At 44.2% G+C, this 22,761-nt stretch overlaps 1 protein-coding gene across 2 annotated transcripts in view; it reads right to left on the bottom strand.

Annotated features, from left to right (window-relative positions):
• Positions 1-22,761, bottom strand: part of LOC106562585 (elongator complex protein 4) — a 202,193-nt gene that overhangs the window by 168,865 nt on the left and 10,567 nt on the right. For both annotated transcript variants that reach the window (XM_045689524.1, XM_045689523.1), the window contains exons 4-6: positions 16,202-16,333; positions 14,858-15,006; positions 10,669-10,753 (exon numbers count right to left, since the gene is read on the bottom strand). In XM_045689524.1, the coding sequence (XP_045545480.1) occupies positions 10,669-10,753; positions 14,858-15,006; positions 16,202-16,333 (366 nt within the window). The remainder of the gene's footprint in view (positions 1-10,668; positions 10,754-14,857; positions 15,007-16,201; positions 16,334-22,761) is intronic.

Here is a 22,761-nt window from a genome sequence, read left to right on the forward strand (position 1 = left end):
ATAGCTAACAGTAGAGAGGAGCAGGTTAGAGTATAGCTAACAGTAGAGAGGAGCAGATTAAAGTATAGCTAACAGTAGAAAGGAGCATGTTAGAGTATAGCTAACAGTAGAGAGGAGCATGTTAGAGTATAGAAGGTTAGAGTACAGCTAACAGTAGAGAGGAGCAGGTTCCAGTATAACTAACAGTAGAGAGGAGCAGGTTAGAGTATAGCTAACAGTAGAGAGGAGCAGGTTAGAGTATAGCTAACAGTAGAGAGGAGCAGGTTAGAGTATAGCTAACAGTAGAGAGGAGCAGGTTAGAGTATAGCTAACAGTGGAGAGGAGCAGGTTAGAGTATAGCTAACAGTGGAGAGGAACAGGTTAGAGTATAGCTAACAGATGAGTGGAGCAGGTTAGAGTACAGCTAACAGTAGAGAGGAGCAGGTTAGAGTATAACTAACAGCGGAGAGAAGCAGGTTAGAGTATAGCTAACAGTAGAGAGGAGCAGGTTAGAGAATAGCTAACAGTAGAGAGGAGCAGGTTAGAGTATAGAAGGTTAGAGTATAGCTAACAGTAGAGAGGAGCAGGTTAGAGTATAGCTAACAGCGGAGAGAAGCAGGTTAGAGTATAGCTAACAGTAGAGAGGAGCAGGTTAGAGAATAGCTAACAGTAGAGAGGAGCAGGTTAGAGTATAGAAGGTTAGAGTATACCTAACAGCAGAGAGGAGCAGGTTAGAGTATAGCTAACAGTAGAGAGGAGCAGGTTAGAGTATAGCAGGATGGGTATAGCTAACAGCAGAGAGGAGCAGGTTAGAGAATATCTAACAGTAGAGAGGAGCAGGTTAGAGTATAGCTAACAGTAGAGAGGAGCAGGTTAGAGTATAACTAACAGTAGAGAGGAGCAGGTTAGAGTATAGCTAACAGTAGAGAGGAGCATGTTAGAGAATAGAAGGTTAGAGTATAGCTAACAGTAGAGAGGAGCAGATTAGAGTATAGCTAACAGTAGAGAGGAGCAGGTTAGAGTATAGCTAACAGTAGAGAGGAGCAGGTTAGAGTGTAGCTCGCATTGGAGAGGAGCAGGTTAGAGTATAGCTAACAGTAGAGAGGAGCAGGTTAGAGTATAGCTAACAGTAGAGAGGAGCAGGTTAGAGGATAGCTAACAGTAGAGAGGAGCAGGTTAGAGGATAGATAAGACAGGAGAGGAGCAGGTTAGAGTATAGCTAACAGTAGAGAGGAGCAGGTTAGAGTATAGCTAACATTGGAGAGGAGCAGGTTAGAGTATAGCTAACAGTAGAGAGGAGCAGGTTAGAGTATAGCTAACAGTAGAGAGGAGCAGGTTAGAGGATAGCTAACAGTAGAGAGGAGCAGGTTAGAGGATAGCTAACAGTAGAGCGGAGCAGGTTAGAGTATAGCTAACATTGGAGAGGAGCAGGTTAGAGTATAGCTAACAGTGGTGAGGAACAGGTTAGAGTATAGCTAACAGATGAGTGGAGCAGGTTAGTGTATAGCTAAAAGAAGAGAGGAGTAGGTTAGAGTATAGAAGGTTAGAGTATACCTAACAGCAGCGAGGAGCAGGTTAGAGTATAGAAGGTTAGAGTATAGCTAACAGCAGCGAGGAGCAGGTTAGAGTATAGAAGGTTAGAGTATAAATAACAGCAGCGAGGAGCAGGTTAGAGTATAGCTAACAGTAGAGAGGAGCAGGTTAGAGTATAGCTAACAGTGGAGAGAAGCAGGTTAGAGTACAGAAGGTTAGAGTATACCTAACAGCAGCGAGGAGCAGGTTAGAGTATAGAAGGTTAGAGTATAGCTAACAGCAGCGAGGAGCAGGTTAGAGTATAGAAGTTTAGAGTATAAATAACAGCATCGAGGAGCAGGTTAGAGTATAGCTAACGGTGGAGAGGAGCAGGTTAGAGTATAGCTAACAGTAGAGAGGAGCAGGTTAGAGTATAGCAGGATGGGTATAGCTAACAGCAGAGAGGAGCAGGTTAGAGTATAGCTAACAGTGGAGAGGAGCAGGTTAGAGTACAGCTAACAGTAGAGAGGAGCAGGTTAGAGTATAGCTAACAGTAGAGAGGAGCAGGTTAGAGTATAGCAGGATGGGTATAGCTAACAGTGGAGAGGAGCAGGTTAGAGTATATCTAACAGTAGAGAGGAGCAGATTAGAGTATAGCAACAGTAGAGAGGAGCATGTTAGAGAGGAGCAGGTTCCAGTATAACTAACAGTAGAGTGGAGCAGGTTAGAGTATAGCTAACAGTGGAGAGGAGCAGGTTAGAGTATAGCTAACAGTAGAGAGGAGCAGGTTAGAGTATATCTAACAGTAGAGAGGAGCAGGTTAGAGTATATAAGCTTAAAGTATAGCTAACAGCAGAGAGGAGCAGGTTAGAGTATAGAAGGTTAGAGTATAGCTAACAGTAGAGAAGAGCAGGTTAGAGTATAGAAGGTTAGAGCATAGCTAACAGTAGAGAGGAGCAGGTTAGAGGATAGCTCACATTGGAGAGGAGCAAGTTAGAATATAGCTAACAGTAGAGAGGAGCAGGTTAGAGTATAGCTAACAGTAGAAAGGAGCAGGTTAGAGCATAGCTAACAGTAGAGAGGAGCAGGTTAGAGTATAGCTAACAGTAGAGAGGAGCATGTTAGAGTATAGCTAACAGTTGAGAGGAACAGGTTAGAGTATAGCTCACATTGGAGAGGAGCAGGTTAGAGTATAGCTCACATAGGAGAGGAGCATGTTAGAGTATAGCTAACAGTAGAGAGAAGTTTAGAGTATTGCTAACAGTAGAGAGGAGCAGGTTAGAGTATAGCTAACAGTAGAAAGGAGCAGGTTAGAGTACAGTTAACAGATGAGTGGAGCAGGTTACAGGATAGCTAACAGTGGAGAGGAGCAGGTTAAAGTATAGCTAACAGTAGAGAGGAGCAGGTTAGAGTATAGCTAACAGTGGAGAGGAGCAGGTTAAAGTATAGCTAACAGTAGAGAGGAGCAGGTTAGAGTATAGCTCGCATTGGAGAGGAGCAGGTAAGAGTATAGCTAACAGTAGAGAGGAGCAGGTTAGAGTATAGCTAACAGTAGAGAGGAGCAGGTTAGAGGATAGCTAACAGTAGAGAGGAGCAGGTTAGAGGATAGATAACAGAGGAGAGGAGCAGGTTAGAGTATAGCTAACAGTAGAGAGGAGCAGGTTAGAGTATAGCTAACATTGGAGAGGAGCAGGTTAGAGTATAGCTAACAGTAGAGAGGAGCAGGTTAGAGTATAGCTAACAGTAGAGAGGAGCAGGTTAGAGGATAGCTAACAGTAGAGAGGAGCAGGTTAGAGGATAGCTAACAGTAGAGCGGAGCAGGTTAGAGTATAGCTAACATTGGAGAGGAGCAGGTTAGAGTATAGCTAACAGTGGAGAGGAGCAGGTTAGAGTATAGCTAACAGTAGAGAGGAGCAGGTTAGAGTATAGCTAATAGTAGAGAGGAGCAGGTTAGAGTATAGCTAACAGTAGAGAGAAGCAGGTTAGAGTATAGCTAATAGTAGAGAGGAGCAGGTTAGAGTATAGGTAACAGTAGAGAGAAGCAGGTTAGAGTATAGCTAACAGTAGAGAGGAGCAGGTTAGAGTATAGCTAACAGTGGAGAGGAGCAGGTTAGAGTATAGCTAACAGTGGTGAGGAACAGGTTAGAGTATAGCTAACAGATGAGTGGAGCAGGTTAGTGTATAGCTAAAAGAAGAGAGGAGTAGGTTCGAGTATAGAAGGTTAGAGTATACCTAACAGCAGCGAGGAGCAGGTTAGAGTATAGAAGGTTAGAGTATAGCTAACAGCAGCGAGGAGCAGGTTAGAGTATAGAAGGTTAGAGTATAAATAACAGCAGCGAGAAGCAGGTTAGAGTATAGCTAACAGTAGAGAGGAGCAGGTTAGAGTATAGCTAACAGTGGAGAGAAGCAGGTTAGAGTACAGAAGGTTAGAGTATACCTAACAGCAGCGAGGAGCAGGTTAGAGTATAGAAGGTTAGAGTATAGCTAACAGCAGCGAGGAGCAGGTTAGAGTATAGAAGGTTAGAGTATAAATAACAGCATCGAGGAGCAGGTTAGAGTATAGCTAACGGTGGAGAGGAGCAGGTTAGAGTATAGCTAACAGTAGAGAGGAGCAGGTTAGAGTATAGCAGGATGGGTATAGCTAACAGCAGAGAGGAGCAGGTTAGAGTATAGCTAACAGTGGAGAGGAGCAGGTTAGAGTACAGCTAACAGTAGAGAGGAGCAGGTTAGAGTATAGCTAACAGTAGAGAGGAGCAGGTTAGAGTATAGCAGGATGGGTATAGCTAACAGTGGAGAGGAGTAGGTTAGAGTATATCTAACAGTAGAGAGGAGCAGATTAGAGTATAGCAACAGTAGAGAGGAGCATGTTAGAGTATAGAAGGTTAGAGCATAGCTAACAGTAGAGAAGAGCAGGTTAGAGTATAGCTAACAGTAGAGAGGAGCAGGTTCCAGTATAACTAACAGTAGAGTGGAGCAGGTTAGAGTATAGCTAACAGTGGAGAGGAGCAGGTTAGAGTATAGCTAACAGTAGAGAGGAGCAGGTTAGAGTATATCTAACAGTAGAGAGGAGCAGGTTAGAGTATATAAGCTTAGAGTATAGCTAACAGCAGAGAGGAGCAGGTTAGAGGATAGCTAACAGTAGAGAGGAGCAGGTTAGAGGATAGATAAGACAGGAGAGGAGCAGGTTAGAGTATAGCTAACAGTAGAGAGGAGCAGGTTAGAGTATAGCTAACATTGGAGAGGAGCAGGTTAGAGTATAGCTAACAGTAGAGAGGAGCAGGTTAGAGTATAGCTAACAGTAGAGAGGAGCAGGTTAGAGGATAGCTAACAGTAGAGAGGAGCAGGTTAGAGGATAGCTAACAGTAGAACGGAGCAGGTTAGAGTATAGCTAACATTGGAGAGGAGCAGGTTAGAGTATAGCTAACAGTGGTGAGGAACAGGTTAGAGTATAGCTAACAGATGAGTGGAGCAGGTTAGTGTATAGCTAAAAGAAGAGAGGAGTAGGTTAGAGTATAGAAGGTTAGAGTATACCTAACAGCAGCGAGGAGCAGGTTAGAGTATAGAAGGTTAGAGTATAGCTAACAGCAGCGAGGAGCAGGTTAGAGTATAGAAGGTTAGAGTATAAATAACAGCAGCGAGGAGCAGGTTAGAGTATAGCTAACAGTAGAGAGGAGCAGGTTAGAGTATAGCTAACAGTGGAGAGAAGCAGGTTAGAGTACAGAAGGTTAGAGTATACCTAACAGCAGCGAGGAGCAGGTTAGAGTATAGAAGGTTAGAGTATAGCTAACAGCAGCGAGGAGCAGGTTAGAGTATAGAAGTTTAGAGTATAAATAACAGCATCGAGGAGCAGGTTAGAGTATAGCTAACGGTGGAGAGGAGCAGGTTAGAGTATAGCTAACAGTAGAGAGGAGCAGGTTAGAGTATAGCAGGATGGGTATAGCTAACAGCAGAGAGGAGCAGGTTAGAGTATAGCTAACAGTGGAGAGGAGCAGGTTAGAGTACAGCTAACAGTAGAGAGGAGCAGGTTAGAGTATAGCTAACAGTAGAGAGGAGCAGGTTAGAGTATAGCAGGATGGGTATAGCTAACAGTGGAGAGGAGCAGGTTAGAGTATATCTAACAGTAGAGAGGAGCAGATTAGAGTATAGCAACAGTAGAGAGGAGCATGTTAGAGAGGAGCAGGTTCCAGTATAACTAACAGTAGAGTGGAGCAGGTTAGAGTATAGCTAACAGTGGAGAGGAGCAGGTTAGAGTATAGCTAACAGTAGAGAGGAGCAGGTTAGAGTATATCTAACAGTAGAGAGGAGCAGGTTAGAGTATATAAGCTTAAAGTATAGCTAACAGCAGAGAGGAGCAGGTTAGAGTATAGAAGGTTAGAGTATAGCTAACAGTAGAGAAGAGCAGGTTAGAGTATAGAAGGTTAGAGCATAGCTAACAGTAGAGAGGAGCAGGTTAGAGGATAGCTCACATTGGAGAGGAGCAAGTTAGAATATAGCTAACAGTAGAGAGGAGCAGGTTAGAGTATAGCTAACAGTAGAAAGGAGCAGGTTAGAGTATAGCTAACAGTAGAGAGGAGCATGTTAGAGTATAGCTAACAGTTGAGAGGAACAGGTTAGAGTGTAGCTCACATTGGAGAGGAGCAGGTTAGAGTATAGCTAACAGAGGAGAGGAGCAGGTTAGAGGATAGCTCACATTGGAGAGGAGCATGTTAGAATATAGCTAACAGTAGAGAGAAGTTTAGAGTATTGCTAACAGTAGAGAGGAGCAGGTTACAGGATAGCTAACAGTAGAGAGGAGCAGGTTAAAGTATAGCTAACAGTAGAGAGGAGCAGGTTAGAGTGTAGCTCGCATTGGAGAGGAGCAGGTAAGAGTATAGCTAACAGTAGAGAGGAGCAGGTTAGAGTATAGCTAACAGTAGAGAGGAGCAGGTTAGAGTATAGCTAACAGTAGAGAGGAGCAGGTTAGAGGATAGATAACAGAGGAGAGGAGCAGGTTAGAGTATAGCTAACAGTAGAGAGGAGCAGGTTAGAGTATAGCTAACATTGGAGAGGAGCAGGTTAGAGTATAGCTAACAGTAGAGAGGAGCAGGTTAGAGTATAGCTAACATTGGAGAGGAGCAGGTTAGAGTATAGCTAACAGTAGAGAGGAGCAGGTTAGAGGATAGCTAACAGTAGAGCGGAGCAGGTTAGAGTATAGCTAACATTGGAGAGGAGCAGGTTAGAGTATAGCTAACAGTGGAGAGGAGCAGGTTAGAGTATAGCTAACAGTAGAGAGGAGCAGGTTAGAGTATAGCTAACATTGGAGAGGAGCAGGTTAGAGTATAGCTAACAGTAGAGAGAAGCAGGTTAGAGTATAGCTAATAGTAGAGAGGAGCAGGTTAGAGTATAGGTAACAGTAGAGAGAAGCAGGTTAGAGTATAGCTAACAGTAGAGAGGAGCAGGTTAGAGTATAGCTAACAGTGGAGAGGAGCAGGTTAGAGTATAGCTAACAGTGGTGAGGAACAGGTTAGAGTATAGCTAACAGATGAGTGGAGCAGGTTAGTGTATAGCTAAAAGAAGAGAGGAGTAGGTTCGAGTATAGAAGGTTAGAGTATACCTAACAGCAGCGAGGAGCAGGTTAGAGTATAGAAGGTTAGAGTATAGCTAACAGCAGCGAGGAGCAGGTTAGAGTATAGAAGGTTAGAGTATAAATAACAGCAGCGAGAAGCAGGTTAGAGTATAGCTAACAGTAGAGAGGAGCAGGTTAGAGTATAGCTAACAGTGGAGAGAAGCAGGTTAGAGTACAGAAGGTTAGAGTATACCTAACAGCAGCGAGGAGCAGGTTAGAGTATAGAAGGTTAGAGTATAGCTAACAGCAGCGAGGAGCAGGTTAGAGTATAGAAGGTTCGAGTATAAATAACAGCATCGAGGAGCAGGTTAGAGTATAGCTAACGGTGGAGAGGAGCAGGTTAGAGTATAGCTAACAGTAGAGAGGAGCAGGTTAGAGTATAGCAGGATGGGTATAGCTAACAGCAGAGAGGAGCAGGTTAGAGTATAGCTAACAGTGGAGAGGAGCAGGTTAGAGTACAGCTAACAGTAGAGAGGAGCAGGTTAGAGTATAGCTAACAGTAGAGAGGAGCAGGTTAGAGTATAGCAGGATGGGTATAGCTAACAGTGGAGAGGAGTAGGTTAGAGTATATCTAACAGTAGAGAGGAGCAGATTAGAGTATAGCAACAGTAGAGAGGAGCATGTTAGAGTATAGAAGGTTAGAGCATAGCTAACAGTAGAGAAGAGCAGGTTAGAGCATAGCTAACAGTAGAGAGGAGCAGGTTAGAGTATAGCTAACAGTAGAGTGGAGCAGGTTAGAGTATAGCTAACAGTGGAGAGGAGCAGGTTAGAGTATAGCTAACAGTAGAGAGGAGCAGGTTAGAGTATATCTAACAGTAGAGAGGAGCAGGTTAGAGTATATAAGCTTAGAGTATAGCTAACAGCAGAGAGGAGCAGGTTAGAGTATAGAAGGTTAGAGTATAGCTAACAGTAGAGAAGAGCAGGTTAGAGTATAGAAGGTTAGAGCATAGCTAACAGTAGAGAGGAGCAGGTTAGAGGATAGCTCACATTGGAGAGGACCAAGTTAGAATATAGCTAACAGTAGAGAGGAGCAGGTTAGAGTATAGCTAACAGTAGAAAGGAGCAGGTTAGAGTACAGCTAACAGATGAGTGGAGCAGGATACAGGATAGCTAACAGTGGAGAGGAGCAGGTTAAAGTATAGCTAACAGTAGAGAGGAGCAGGTTAGAGTATAGCTAACAGAGGAGAGGAGCAGGTTACAGGATAGCTCACATTGGAGAGGAGCAGGTTAGAGTATAGCTAACAGTAGAGAGGAGCAGGTTAGAGTATAGCTAACAGTAGAGAGGAGCAGGTTAAAGTATAGCTAACAGTAGAAAGGAGCATGTTAGAGTATAGCTAACAGTAGAGAGGAGCATGTTAGAGTATAGAAGGTTAGAGTACAGCTAACAGTAGAGAGGAGCAGGTTCCAGTATAACTAACAGTAGAGAGGAGCAGGTTAGAGTATAGCTAACAGATGAGTGGAGCAGGTTAGAGTATAGCTAACAGTGGAGATGAGCAGGTTAGAGTATAGCTAACAGTAGAGAGGAGCAGGTTAGAGTATAGCTAACAGTAGAGAGGAGCAGGTTAGAGTATAGCTAACAGTAGAGAGGAGCAGGTTAGAGTATAGCTAACAGTAGAGAGGAGCAGGTTAGAGTATAGCTAACAGTGGAGAGGATCAGGTTAGAGTATAGCTAACAGTGGAGAGGATCAGGTTAGAGTATAGCTAACAGTGGAGAGGAACAGGTTAGAGTATAGCTAACAGATGAGTGGAGCAGGTTAGAGTACAGCTAACAGAAGAGAGGAGCAGGTTAGAGTATAGCTAACAGCGGAGAGAAGCAGGTTAGAGTATAGCTAACAGTAGAGAGGAGCAGGTTAGAGAATAGCTAACAGTAGAGAGGAGCAGGTTAGAGTATAGAAGGTTAGAGTATACCTAACAGCAGAGAGGAGCAGGTTAGAGTATAGCTAACAGTAGAGAGGAGCAGGTTAGAGTATAGAAGGTTAGAGTATAGCTAACAGCAGCGAGGAGCAGGTTAGAGTATAGCTAACGGTGGAGAGGAGCAGGTTAGAGTATAGCTAACAGTAGAGAGGAGCAGGTTAGAGTATAGCAGGTTAGAGTATAGCTAACAGCAGAGAGGAGCAGGTTAGAGTATAGCTAACAGTAGAGAGGAGCAGGTTAGAGTATAGCTAACAGTAGAGAGGAGCAGGTTAGAGTATAGCTAACAGTAGAGAGGAGCAGGTTAGAGTATAGCTAACAGTAGAGAGGAGCAGGTTAGAGTATAGCTAACAGTGGAGAGGATCAGGTTAGAGTATAGCTAACAGTGGAGAGGAACAGGTTAGAGTATAGCTAACAGATGAGTGGAGCAGGTTAGAGTACAGCTAACAGAAGAGAGGAGCAGGTTAGAGTATAGCTAACAGCGGAGAGAAGCAGGTTAGAGTATAGCTAACAGTAGAGAGGAGCAGGTTAGAGAATAGCTAACAGTAGAGAGGAGCAGGTTAGAGTATAGAAGGTTAGAGTATACCTAACAGCAGAGAGGAGCAGGTTAGAGTATAGCTAACAGTAGAGAGGAGCAGGTTAGAGTATAGAAGGTTAGAGTATAGCTAACAGCAGCGAGGAGCAGGTTAGAGTATAGCTAACGGTGGAGAGGAGCAGGTTAGAGTATAGCTAACAGTAGAGAGGAGCAGGTTAGAGTATAGCAGGTTAGAGTATAGCTAACAGCAGAGAGGAGCAGGTTAGAGTATAGCTAACAGTAGAGAGGAGCAGGTTAGAGTCTAGCTAACCGTAGAGAGGAGCAGGTTAGAGTATAGCTAACAGTAGAGAGGAGCAGGTTAGAGTATAGCAGGTTAGAGTATAGCTAACAGTAGAGAGGAGCAGGTTAGAGTATAGCTAACAGAAGAGAGGAGCAGGTTAGAGTATAGCTATCAGTAGAGAGGAGCAGGTTAGAGTATAGCTAACAGTGGAGAGGAGCAGGTTAGAGTACATCTAACAGTAGAGAGGAGCAGGTTAGAGTATAGCTAACAGTAGAGAAGAGCAGGTTAGAGTATAGAAGGTTAGAGTATAGCTAACAGTAGAGAGGAGCAGGTTAGAGTATAGCTAACAGAGGAGAGGAGCAGGTTAGAGTATAGCTAACAGAGGAGAGGAGCAGGTTAGAGTATAGCTAACAGTAGAGAGGAGCAGGTTAGAGTATAGCTAACAGCAGAGAGGAGCAGGTTAGAGTATAGCTAACAGTAGAGAGGAGCATGTTAGAGTATAGAAGGTTAGAGTATAGCTAACAGTAGAGAGGAGCAGGTTAGAGTATAGCTAACAGTAGAGAGGAGCAGGTTAGAGTATAGCTAACAGTAGAGAGGAGCAGGTTAGAGTATAGCTAACAGTAGAGAGGAGCAGGTTAGAGTATAGCTAACAGTAGAGAGGAGCAGGTTAGAGTATAGCTAACAGTAATGTTGCCCGGGCGGACTGGGATATATGGTCATTGTAAGGGCAGGAGGTCTTTGGGACGCCTGTATGGGGAACTCTTTGGGTAGAGGATAGCTGTAATATGGGTTGGGAGTATAGGGGTAGTGACAGGACTATGGATGTGTGAGAGTGAGTGTACTTACCTGGGGGACGGATCCATCAAAGCCTTCCCTGTGGATGACCTCCTGGAGATTGTTCAGCAGAGAGGAGTAGGTCTCTGGCATAGGGCTGGAGAGAGGGTGAAGAGGAGAGGTAAAGAGAGGGAAGAGGAAAGGAGAGAAGGAAGGAGGAGGAGAGGAGAGAGGGAAGGAGGAAGTAGAACATGAGGTTATTGCAGGACATGTATCAAGTCTCAACAGATGAAGTCAAATGCTCCTTGTCCCCCATGACAGGGCTTTACAATGACCACTAGAGCAGATGAATATAATGGAGGAGCCTTATCAAGAGATTCAATTCATTTATTCAGGTAATCTAATTAAAACCTGGCCTGTCAGCTCCCTGAGGGTCCGATTGGAGGTGTAGTGGCACACACACACACACACACACACACACACACACACACACACACACACACACACACACACACACACACACACACACACACACACACACACACACACACACACACACACAAGCTGAGAAGGGTTATTTAATGGGTTGCTGGTTATGATTGGATGGGCACAGTGTTTGAATGGTTAATGAAGGGTAAGATGTGCACCATTGACAAGGGACACAAGTCACTCACAATAGATCTCTGCCTCTCCCTAATAACCACAAACCAAGTCAACCATGTGCCAACATCATGGCCAGGGTAAAGTTAACCCTGTCATTTTACACAGAAATCCTTCCTTAGGATTGGTTGTTACTATAGCCAGCTTCTCTCTTATAGTAGGTCGCTACGCTAGCCAACAATTACAGGCTAACAGAACTACAGAACATTCTTATCCACAGGGGAACAGACAGAAACACACTTTCTGCCAGACAGCAGGCACATATACGTATGCCTAAACAAACACCAGGCACACACAGTACACACTTCCTCATATAGCTACACATAGAACAAACACATTGCCTCAGACTGTTCATCATTAACAAAAACAATGGTGCCTTCTGACCCTGCAGGGGTTCATAGCAGAACCATTCCAGCAGCTTTCCTTCCCTCTCCCTGGAGCCAGAGGCAGCCCCGGGCTGGCCTCCTCCACTTGGTGGCCATTGTGTTTGAGGGCATTGTGCATCGTCCGCCCCCACTGGGCACCCTCCATTCAGGTGGAGCTGGGGGCTAGGTGCTTAGCCACGGGGGCTAGCGCATGTGCTAATTAGTATCATACTCAGGGAGGCCACATTAGCTCAATGCTACCTCCCTCCTCCTCCACTCTAAGGAGAAAGGAGAGAGAGGGGAGGCTTGGTCTTCAACAACAGGGGCTGTATCACCTAGAGAGCAATTTGTGCCAATTATGCCAGCGAGTGAAACGGAGCAATTTAACAGCCAGGGTAGCAACATGGGGTGGTGGCCACGTGCAAGAGGAGAGGCTAGGGAGTGAGAGTGTGTGTATATGTCTGTGTGTATGTATGTATGTGTGTCTGCTGCCTCAGTTTGTATGATGGCAATTTGCATATACTCCAGAATGTTATGAAGAGTGATCAGATGAATTGCAATGAATTACAAAGTCCCTCTTTGCCATGAAAATGAACTGAATCCCCCAAAAACATTTCCACTGCATTTCATCCCTACCACAAAAGGACCAGCTGACATCATGTCAGTAATTCTCTCGTTAACACAGGTGTGAGTGTTGACGAGGACAAGGCTGGAGATCACTCTGTCATGCTGATTGAGTTCGAATAACAGACTGGAAGCTTCAAAAGGAGGGTGGTGCTTGGAATCATTGTTCTTCCTCTGTCAACCGTGGTTACCTGCAAGGAAACGTGCCGTCATCATTGCTTTGCACAAAAAGGGCTTCACAGGCAAGGATATTACTGCCAGTAAGAATGCACCTAAATCAATCATTTATCGGATCATCAAGAACTTCAAGGAGAGCGGTTCAATTGTTGTGAAGAAGGCTTCAGGGCGCCCAAGAAAGTCCAGCGAGCGCCAGGACTGTCTCCTAAAGTTGATTCAGCTGTGGGATCGGGGCAACACCAGTACAGAGCTTGCTCAGGAATGGCAGCAGGCAGGTGTGAGTGCATCTGCACGCACAGTGAGGCGAAGACTTTTGGAGGATGGCCTGGTGTCAAGAAGGGCAGCAAAGAAGCCACTTCTCTCCAGGAAAAACATCAGGGACAGACTGATATTCTGCAAAAGGTACAGGGATTGGACTGCTGAGGACTGGGGTAAAGTCATTTTCTCTGATGAATCCCCTTTCTGATTGTTTGGGGCATCCGGAAAAAAGCTTGTCCAGAGAAGACAAGGTGAACACTACCATCAGTCCTGTGTTATGCCAACAGTAAAGCATCCTGAGACCATTCATGTGTGGGGTTGCTTCTCAGCCAAGGGAGTGGGCTCACTCACAATTTTGCCTAAGAACACAGCCATGAATAAAGAATGGTACCAACACATCCTCCGAGAGCAACTTCTCCCAACCATCCAGGAACAGTTTGGTGACAAACAATGCCTTTTCCAGCATGATGGAGCACCTTGCCATAAGGCAAAAGTGATAACTAAGTGGCTCGGGGAACAACATCAATATTTTGGGTCCATGGCCAGGAAACTCCCCAGACCTTAATCCCATTGAGAACTTGTGGTCAATCCTCAAGAGGCGTTTAGACAAACAAAAACCCACAACTTCTGACAAACTCCAAGCATTGATTATGCAAGAATGGGCTGCCATCAGTCAGGATGTGGCCCAGAAGTTAATTGACAGCATGCCAGGGCGGATTGCAGAGGTCTTGAAAAAGAAGGGTTAACACTGAAAATATTGACTCTTTGCATCAACTTCATGTAATTGTCAATAAAAGCCTTTGACACTTATGAAATGCTTGTAATTATACTTCAGTATTCCATAGTAACATCTGACAAAAATATCTAAAGACACTGAGGCAGCAAACCTTGTGAAAATTTATATTTGTGTCATTGTCAAAACTTTTGGCCACGTCGTCTGTCTGTATGTGGATGTCTGTGGATGGATGGATGGATGGATGGATGGATGGATGGATGGATGTCTGTCTGTCTGTCTGTCTGTCTGTCTGTCTGTCTGTCTGTCTGTCTGTCTGTCTGTCTGTCTGTCTGTCTGTCTGTCTGTCTGTCTGTCTGTCTGTCTGTCTGTCTGTCTGTCTGTCTGTCTGTCTGTCTGTCTGTCTGTCTGTCTGTGTAGTGCAGGTATAGTTTCCTGCTGACCAGCTGTCATGTTGTCTGGCAGATCAGTGTCCTATTCAGAGAACCTGATGGGCAGTGCCACTATGATGGCAATGCCACTGTTAGACTTAATTACTAACCCACAGAACGACAGGAGAAGGATGGATTCTGTCTAACAACGTAAAGGACAATATAAAAAATATTTCCTATGACAATGATTGACTCAACACTGCTCGGTGATAGTAAATATGAGTCAACTGAAATTAGCCAGGCACACTCACTCACTCACGTCTGCATGGTCCAGAGTTAAAGGGTGTCTGTTTGTAGATATGAAAGCAGAGGGGTTCAATAAAACCTCTTCTCCGCTCCAGATTGGCCTGTTTGCCAAGCGTGTCTGACTCAGTGTCTGACTGTGTGTGTGTGTGTGTGTGTGTGCGCTTGTGTGTCTCACCACTCACTCTAATGTAAATAGTGTGACTGACCTCTGAACCCTAAGCACACTCAACGTTGAACAAAACAAACTCACAGCAAACGGTCCCTCTACATTCACCACCAAAGCCTTTTACTCTGCTGAATGTCTCATCTCAGCCTACTAGCCTACCTACCTTGAGACTGACCCTGTTTTTATACAAGCTTTATTAGCTGGTTATAAGCTTTATCAGTTGGTTATAAACGTCAGAAATGGACCATAATAGACCATCCTGATCTGATGGGGGGTGGGAGTGGGGGTGTTAGAGTAACTGTCTAAGCATTGCCCATCCACAATTACTCTTCAAACTGTAGGTTAATCCCAACCTAATCCAAAAGCTTCTCTAAGATATGACAATAGTGTCTCTTAGATGCTTCCAGAACGTGATAAGTATACTACTAAATGTGTGTGTCACGGTCATAGTACGGTTGGCTTCTCAGGTTTTGACTAAGTTCTCTTAGACATACAGTACATTTGCGCGATATATTGTGTAAATAATACTGAGCACCATGAAGAGGTAAGGGTGGGGTAGTGTTCATAAGGGTGGGGTAGTGTTCAGGGATTGCCGGGTTACCTCTGCCTGGTGGCAGTGGGTGATGTCACAGCGGTGGAGTGTTCTGGAAGGTAGAAGCCGTGGCACCTGGCTGCCTGGCAGATCTCAGTGTCCATTGTCTTGGAGACGTCGTAGTAGTGTCCGAACCTCGACGAGGACGCCAGGGCCGTCTGAGGATCAACAGTTAGTGTTGAGAGAAAAGCCGTGTTTATCCATTTGAGTATGCAAACTTTAAAAGAATGACCTGCTCATCGTTCATACAAGTGTTTCAAATGACTGTTTAATCAAATAACTTGCAGAGAAGTTAAACTACCCCCATCTTAATCATGTCTCCACATAACTGTCCACTTGTGGCTGTGAAAACAGCCGTGTCTGGTTCTGGGGGAGAGTAGGAGGATGTTTTCTCCTGGGTGAAAGGGAGAGTTCTGTAGCCCTGCTCTCCCCAGTGAAAACAGCCGTGTCTGGTTCTGGGGGAGAGTAGGAGGATGTTTTCTCCTGGGTGAAAGGGAGAGTTCTGTAGCCCTGCTCTCCCCAGTGAAAGCAGCCAGGGGCCCCATTGTCAAACGGGCTCTTAAATCTACCACTAATCTGGATTAGGGCCCCCGGTGTGCACCTCTCCTGACAGGATGGGCGAGTCGGAGGGGGGGGGACCGCTTAGTGTTCCAGGCCCGCCCCGGCCGCCTCACCTTTGATCTGATGTCTTCATTGGACAGGGCGACTCGGAAAGGGTTGGCAGGAGAGGTATGTAGAGGGAATGGGGGTAGAGGGGGACTCGGGGAGTGAATTTGGGATGTAAATCCTCTGGCTGGAGCTTATTGGTAGTTTGGTTTGTAAAGTCTGGTTTGGGAGGGTGGGGAAGGGGGAGAGGTGAGGGAAAGACACAGAGATAAAGACGTTTCCAGAGTGAGACAGAGAGATCTCCAGGGACTTGCTGTGTGCTGTTAATCCACATAGCGATGTGGATTATAGCCTGGGCAGGGGAGAGAGGGGAGGAGAGGGTCACAATTCCTTAGAGCGGAAGAAAGAGTATCGCCAGCACCCCTGGTAAGGGGATAGACAGGGATTTAAGAGGGGACAGAGGGACAGATCTGGGTTATGAGGATTAAGGCGGGTGGCATGCCATTAGATGGGCTGCAGGTACCCTGGTTTCCCAGGCTAGGCAGGGTGTGTATGTGTGTGTAGGTGTGTCGACAGGGCCCACCTAGCAGCAGCTAAGCGTGAGTAATCTTCACCAGCTCTGAATGGAGAGGCTTCACAGGAGTTTAGGAGCTGATGGATTTAGTGGTGAAGACAATCGTCACCCCCATAGAACCAAGAGCTAGACCTGTGACCCCATGCCCTGACTGCCTACACACACACGTTTACCTGTACTTTTGGCAGGTGCTGGTAGCGCCAGGCGATCTTCATGGCGTCCTGACTCTCAGGGTCACATGACTTTGCCTGGTCCTCCACTGTTTTGGGGCTGGCGATGTCATCCAGGATGGGGGCGGGGAGTTCCTATAGATAACAGAATTGCATTGTTTATAAACTATTGTATTTTATTCAGTCTTCAAGCTGTATTGTGTGGAATTCAGCATGATGGCAAATAATATGAATCAACACATAAATGTTGTGTTACTATGTGAAACAAGAGTCCTTGTCATGTAGTAGACTAGGAAGCTGGTGTATATGAGGTGTCATGTTGTTTTCTCATTAACCTTGGCAAGTCCCTCCAGACAGAGACTCAGAGGTTAAATCAATTAGCAGACACTGACTAGACAGGTCTCAGAGCACAGCTCTCAGAGAGCTGACTGAGTCTGTTACAAATGGGATGGAACCTGAGAGGAGGGGGACTGTCTAACACACACACACACACACCTGAGTAGACAGGTTTAATAAGCCACGGAGAGGGGGGGGGTGGAGAGAGAGAGATGGAAAGAGATTGTGAAAGAGAACAAGAGATAGAGAGAGGGAGAGCGAGAATACAACCCATACTTATGTTTATTTACTTCCCCTTTTGTACATAATGACATTTGAAATTCTTTATTATTTTGGAACTTGTGTGAATGTAATGTTTACTGTTCATGTCTATTTCACTTTTGTTTATCCATTTCACTTGCTTTGGCAATGTAAACAATATGTTTCCCATGCCAATAAAGCCCTTAAATTGAATTGAGAGACAGAGAGAGAGCTAGATAGAGAGACTGACATGGAAAACACAGGACTGAGCAACCTGCCCTTCAGAGTTCAGACAGACAGTCCCCTCAGACACCTCCTCTAACACGAACTTCACTGTAACACACACACACACACACACACACACACACACACACACACACACCAGCTTGACCTTCATTCATACACATCAGACACACAGCTATGACGTAGGCTACACCAACAGTCTGGTCAAAACAATGTAGAGCCCAGAAGCATGGTGTAGGGTTGCAAACACCACCAATATGACCAGTTCACACCAAAGCTTCTAAATCTAAATAAAATCTAATGGTATTCATCACATGCGCTGAATACAACTGGTGTAGACTTAACATTGAAATGCATGCTTACGAGCATTTCCCAACAATGCAGAGTTAAACAATAAAAAACATTTAACAGAAACTAAACAGGGATAAAATAAAATACACATGAATGGATCTATAGTGCATTCAGAAAGTATTCAGACCCCTTCACTTTTTCCACATTTTGTTACGTTACAGCCTTATTCTAAAATGGATTCAATTGTTTACTTTCCTAATTGATCTACACACAATACCCCATAATGACAAAGCAAAAACAGGTTTGAAACTGAAATATCACATTTACAAACAGTACCAGTTGAAAGTTGACACACCTACTAACTCAATGTTCTACATTGTAGAATAATAGTGAAGACATCTAAACTATGAAATAACACATATGGAATCATGTAGAACCAAAAAGGTGTTAAACAAATCAAAATATATTTTATATTTGAGATTCTTCAAAAGTAGCCACCCTTTGCCTTGATGACAGCTTTGCACACTCTTGGCATTCTCTCAACCAGCTTCACCTAAATGCTTTTCCAACAGTCTTGAAGGAGTTTCCACATACACTGAGCACCTGTTGGCTGCTTTTCCTTCACTCTGTGGTCCAACTCATTCCAAACCATCTCAATTGGGTTGAGGTCTGGTGATTGTGGAGGCCAGGTCATCTGATGCAGCACTACATCCCTCTACTTCTTGGTCAAATAACACTTAGGTCATTGTCCTGTTGAAAAACAAATGATAGTCCCACTAAGGGCAAAACAGATGGGATGTGTATCGCAGCAGAATGCTGTGGTAGCCATGCAGATTAAGTGTGCCATGAATTCTAAATAAAATCACAGACAGTGTCACCAGCAAAGCACTTCCACACCATCACACCTCCTCCTCCATGCTTCACAGTGGGAACCACACATGCGGAGATCATCCGTTCACCAACTTTGCGTCTCACAAAGACACGGTGGTTGGAACCAAAAATGTCAAATTTGGACTCATCAGACCAAAGGACAGATTTCCACCGGTCTAATGTCCATTGCTCATGTTTCTTGGCCCAAGCAAGTCTCTTCTTCTTATTGGTGTCCTTTAGTAGTGGTTTCTTTGCAGCAATTCGACAATGAAGGCCTGATTCACGCAGTCTCCTCTGAACAGTTGATGTTGAGATGTGACTGTTACATGAACTCTGTGAAGCATGGTAACTCTAATGAACTTATCCTCTGCAGCAGAGGTAACTCTGGGTCTTCCTTTCCTATGGCGGTCCTCATGAGAGCCAGTTTCATCATAGCGCTTGATGTGTTTTGCAACTGCACTTGAAGAAACTTTCAAAGTTCTTGACATTATCCGGATTGACTGACCTTCATGTCTTAAAGTAATGATGGACTGTTGTTTCTCTTTGTTATTTGAGCTGTTCTTGCCATAATATGGACTTGGTCTTTCACTAAATATGTCTATATTCTGTATACCACACCTACCTTGTCACAACACAACTGATTGGCTCAAACGCATTAAGAAGGAAAGAAATTCCACAAATTAACTTAAGGCACACCTGTTAATTGAAATGCATTCCAGGTGACTACCTCATGAAGCTGGCTGAGAGAATGCCAAGAGTGTGCAAAGCTGTCATCAAGGCAAAGGGGGGGCTACTTGAAGAATGTCAATTATAAAATATATTTTGATTTGTTTAACACTTTTTTGGTTACTACATGATTCCATATGTGTTACTTCATAGTTTTAAAGTCTTCAATATTATTCTACAATGTATAAAATAGTAAAAATAAACCCTTGAATGAGTAGGTGTGTCCAAACTTTTGAGTGCTACTGTAAGTATTTAGACCTTTTACTCAGTACTTTGTTGAAGCACCTTTGGCAGCGATTACAGCCGAGTCTTCTTGGGTATGACGCTACAAGCTTGCAACATCTGTATTTGGGGAGTTTCTCACATTCTTCTCTGCAGATCCTCTCAAGCTCTGTCAGGTTGGATGGGGAGCATCGCTGCACAGCTATTTTCAGGTCTCTCCAGAGATGTTAGATCGGCTGGGCCACTCAAGGACATTCAGAGACTTGTCCCGAAGCCACTCCTGAGTTGTCTTGGCTGTGTGTTAGGGGGGGCTGTCCTGTTGGAAGGTGAAACTTTGCCCCAGTGTGAGGTCCTGAGCGCTCTGGAGCAGGTTTTCATTAAGGATCTCTCTGTACTTTGCTCCGTTCATCTTTCCCTCGATCCTGACTAGTCTCTCAGTCCCTGCCGCTGAAAAACATACCCACAGAATGAGACTGCCACCACCATGCTTCACCGTAAGGATGTTATTGGCCAGATGATGAGTGGTGCCTGGTTTCGTCCAGATGTGACACTTGGCATTCAGGCCAAATAGTTCAATCTCGGTTTCATCAAAACAGAATCTTGTTTCTCATGGTCAGAGTCCTTTAGGTGCTTTTTGCCAAACTCCAAGCGGTCTGTCATGTGCCTTTTACTGAGGAGTGGATTCCGTCTGGCCACTCTACCATAAAGGCCTGAATTGTGGTGTGCTGCAGAGATGGCTGTCCTTCTGGAAGGTTCTCCCATCTCCACAGAGAAACTCTGGAGCTCTGTCATCGGGTTCTTGGTCACCTCCCTGACCAAGGCCCTTCTCCCCTGATTGCTCAGTTTGGACTGGAGGCCAGCTCTAGGAAGAGTCTTGGTGCTTCCAAACGTCTTCCATTTAAGAATGATGGAGGCCACTGTGTTCTTGAGGACCTTCAATGCTACAGAAATGTTTTGGCACCCTTCCCCAGATCTGTGCCTCGACAAAATCCTGTCTCAGTGCTCTACGGACAATTCCTTCGACCTCATGGCTTGCTTTTTGCTCTGACATGCACTGTCAACTGTGGGACCTTATATAGACAGGTGTGTGCCTTTCCAAATAATGTCCAGTCAATTGAATTTACTACAGGTGGACTCCAAGATGTAGAAACATCTGAAGGATGATCAATGGAAACAGGATGCACCTGGGCTCAATTTCGAATATCATAGCAAAGGGGCTGAATACTTATGTAAATAAATGGCATTTCTGTTTTTTATTTTTGATAAATAAAAAAATATGTAATAAAAAAATGTGTTTGCATTGTCATTATGGGGTCAATGTGCCAGATCATACCAGAGGTATGATATATTTGAGGTAGATATGTACATGAAGGCAAGGTAAAGTGACGAGGCATCAGGATAGATACGAGTAAAATAAACAACAGAGCAGCAGCAGCAAATTATGAGTGTAAAAGTGTTTGTGTGTATGTTTGTGTTGTGTTGTGTTGGTATGCGTGTGTGTTCTGTGTGTGTGTGTGTGTGTGTGTGTGTGTGTGTGTGTGTGTGTGTGTGTGTGTGTGTGTGTGTGTGTGTGTGTATGTAGTGTATGTGAATGTGTGAGGGATTTGTGTGGGAGTGACAGTGTATGTGAGTGAGTGTGTATATGGTGTTTATATATAGTCTAGTGAGTGTGTATATGGTGTGTGTATATAGTCTAGTGAGTGTATATAGTCTATTGAGTGTGTATATATAGTCTAGTGAGTGTGTATAGGGTGTGTGTGTATATAGTCTAGTGAGTGTATATAGGGTGTATGTATATATAGTCTAGTGTGCATATATAGTCTAGTGAGTGTGTATAGGGTGTATGTATATATAGTCCAGTGTGTATATAGTCTAGTGAGTGTGTATAGGGTGTATGTATATATAGTCCAGTGTGTATATAGTCTAGTGAGTGTGTATAGGGTGTATGTATATATAGTCCAGTGTGTATATAGTCTAGTGAGTGTGTATAGGGTGAATGTATATATAGTCTAGTGTGTATATAGTCTAGTGAGTGTGTATACGGTGTATGTATATATAGTCTAGTGTGTATATAGTCTACTGAGTGTGTATACGGTGTGTGTATATAGTCTAGTGTGTATATATAGTCTAGTAAGTGTGTATATATAGTCTAGTGAGTGTGTATATATAGTCTAGTGAGTGTGTATATATAGTCTAGTGTGTATATATATATATATATATATATATATATATATATATATAACACAGTCTAGTGAGTGTGTATATATAGTCTAGTGAGTGTGTATATAGTCTAGTGAGTGTGTATATGGTGTATGTATATATAGTCTAGTGTGTATATAGTCTACTGAGTGTGTATACGGTGTGTGTATATAGTCTATATATATATATACAGTCTAGTGAGTGTGTATATATAGTCTAGTGAGTGTGTATATATAGTCTACTGAGTGTGTATACGGTGTGTGTATATAGTCTAGTGTGTATTTAGAGTCTAGTGAGTGTGTATAGGGTGTATGTATATATAGTCTAGTGTGTATATAGTCTAGTGAGTGTGTATATATAGTCTAGTGTGTATATATAGTCTAGTGAGTGTGTGTATTTAGAGTCTAGTGAGTGTGTATAGGGTGTGTATATATAGTCTAGTGAGTATGTATACGGTGTGTGTATATATTCTAGTGAGTGTGTATACGGTGTGTGTATATATAGTCTAGTGTGTATATATAGTCTAGTGAGTGTGTATATATAGTCTAGTGAGTGTGTATTCGGTGTGTGTGTGTATATAGTCTAGTGAGTATGTATATATAGTCTAGTGAGTGTGTATATGGTGTTTACATAAAGTCTAGTGATTGTGTGTAAGGTCAGTGCAAGATAGAGTCAGTACAGATAGTTTGGGAACCATTAACCATTAATAATTGACTATTTAGCTTTTAGCAGTCTTATGGCTTGAGAGTAGAAGCTGTCTCGGAGCCTGTTGGTCTGAGAGCCGATGCTCCGGTACCGTTTGCCGGAGGGTAGCCGAGTGAACAGTTTACGGCTTTGGTGGCTAGAGTCTTTGGCAGTTTTTCGGGCCTTCCTCTGACACCGCCTGATATAGAGGTCCTGGATGGCAGGGAGCTCGGCCCCAGTGATGTACTGGGCTGTCCGCACACCCCTTTGTAGTTCTTTGTGGTCAAGGGCGGTGCAATTGCCATACCAAGTGGTAATGCAGCCGGTCAAGACGCTTTTGATGGTGCAACTATAGAACGTTTTGAGGATCTTAGGGCCCATGCCAAATCTTCTCAGCCTACTGAGGGGGAAGAGGCAATGTCAAGTCCTTAGTGACGTGGACGCGAAGGAACTTAAAGCTCTCGACCCGCTCCACAACAGCCCCATTGATTTGGATGGGGGTGTGCTCTCCCCTCTTTATCCTGTAGTCCATGATCAGCTCCTTGATCTTACTGACATTGAGGGAGAGGTTGTTGTCCTGGCACCACACTGCTAAGTCTCTGACCTCCTCCCTGTAGGCTGACTCATCGCCGTTGGTGATCAGGCTTACCACCGTCGTGTTGTCAGCAAACGTGATGATGGTGTTGGAGTCGTGCACGCCATGCAGTCACGGGTGAACAGGGAGTACAGGAAGGGACTAGCCACACACCCCT

The sequence above is a fragment of the Salmo salar genome, chromosome ssa11, assembly GCF_905237065.1.
Source record: "Salmo salar chromosome ssa11, Ssal_v3.1, whole genome shotgun sequence".
NCBI classification, from domain to species: Eukaryota; Metazoa; Chordata; class Actinopteri; order Salmoniformes; family Salmonidae; genus Salmo; species Salmo salar.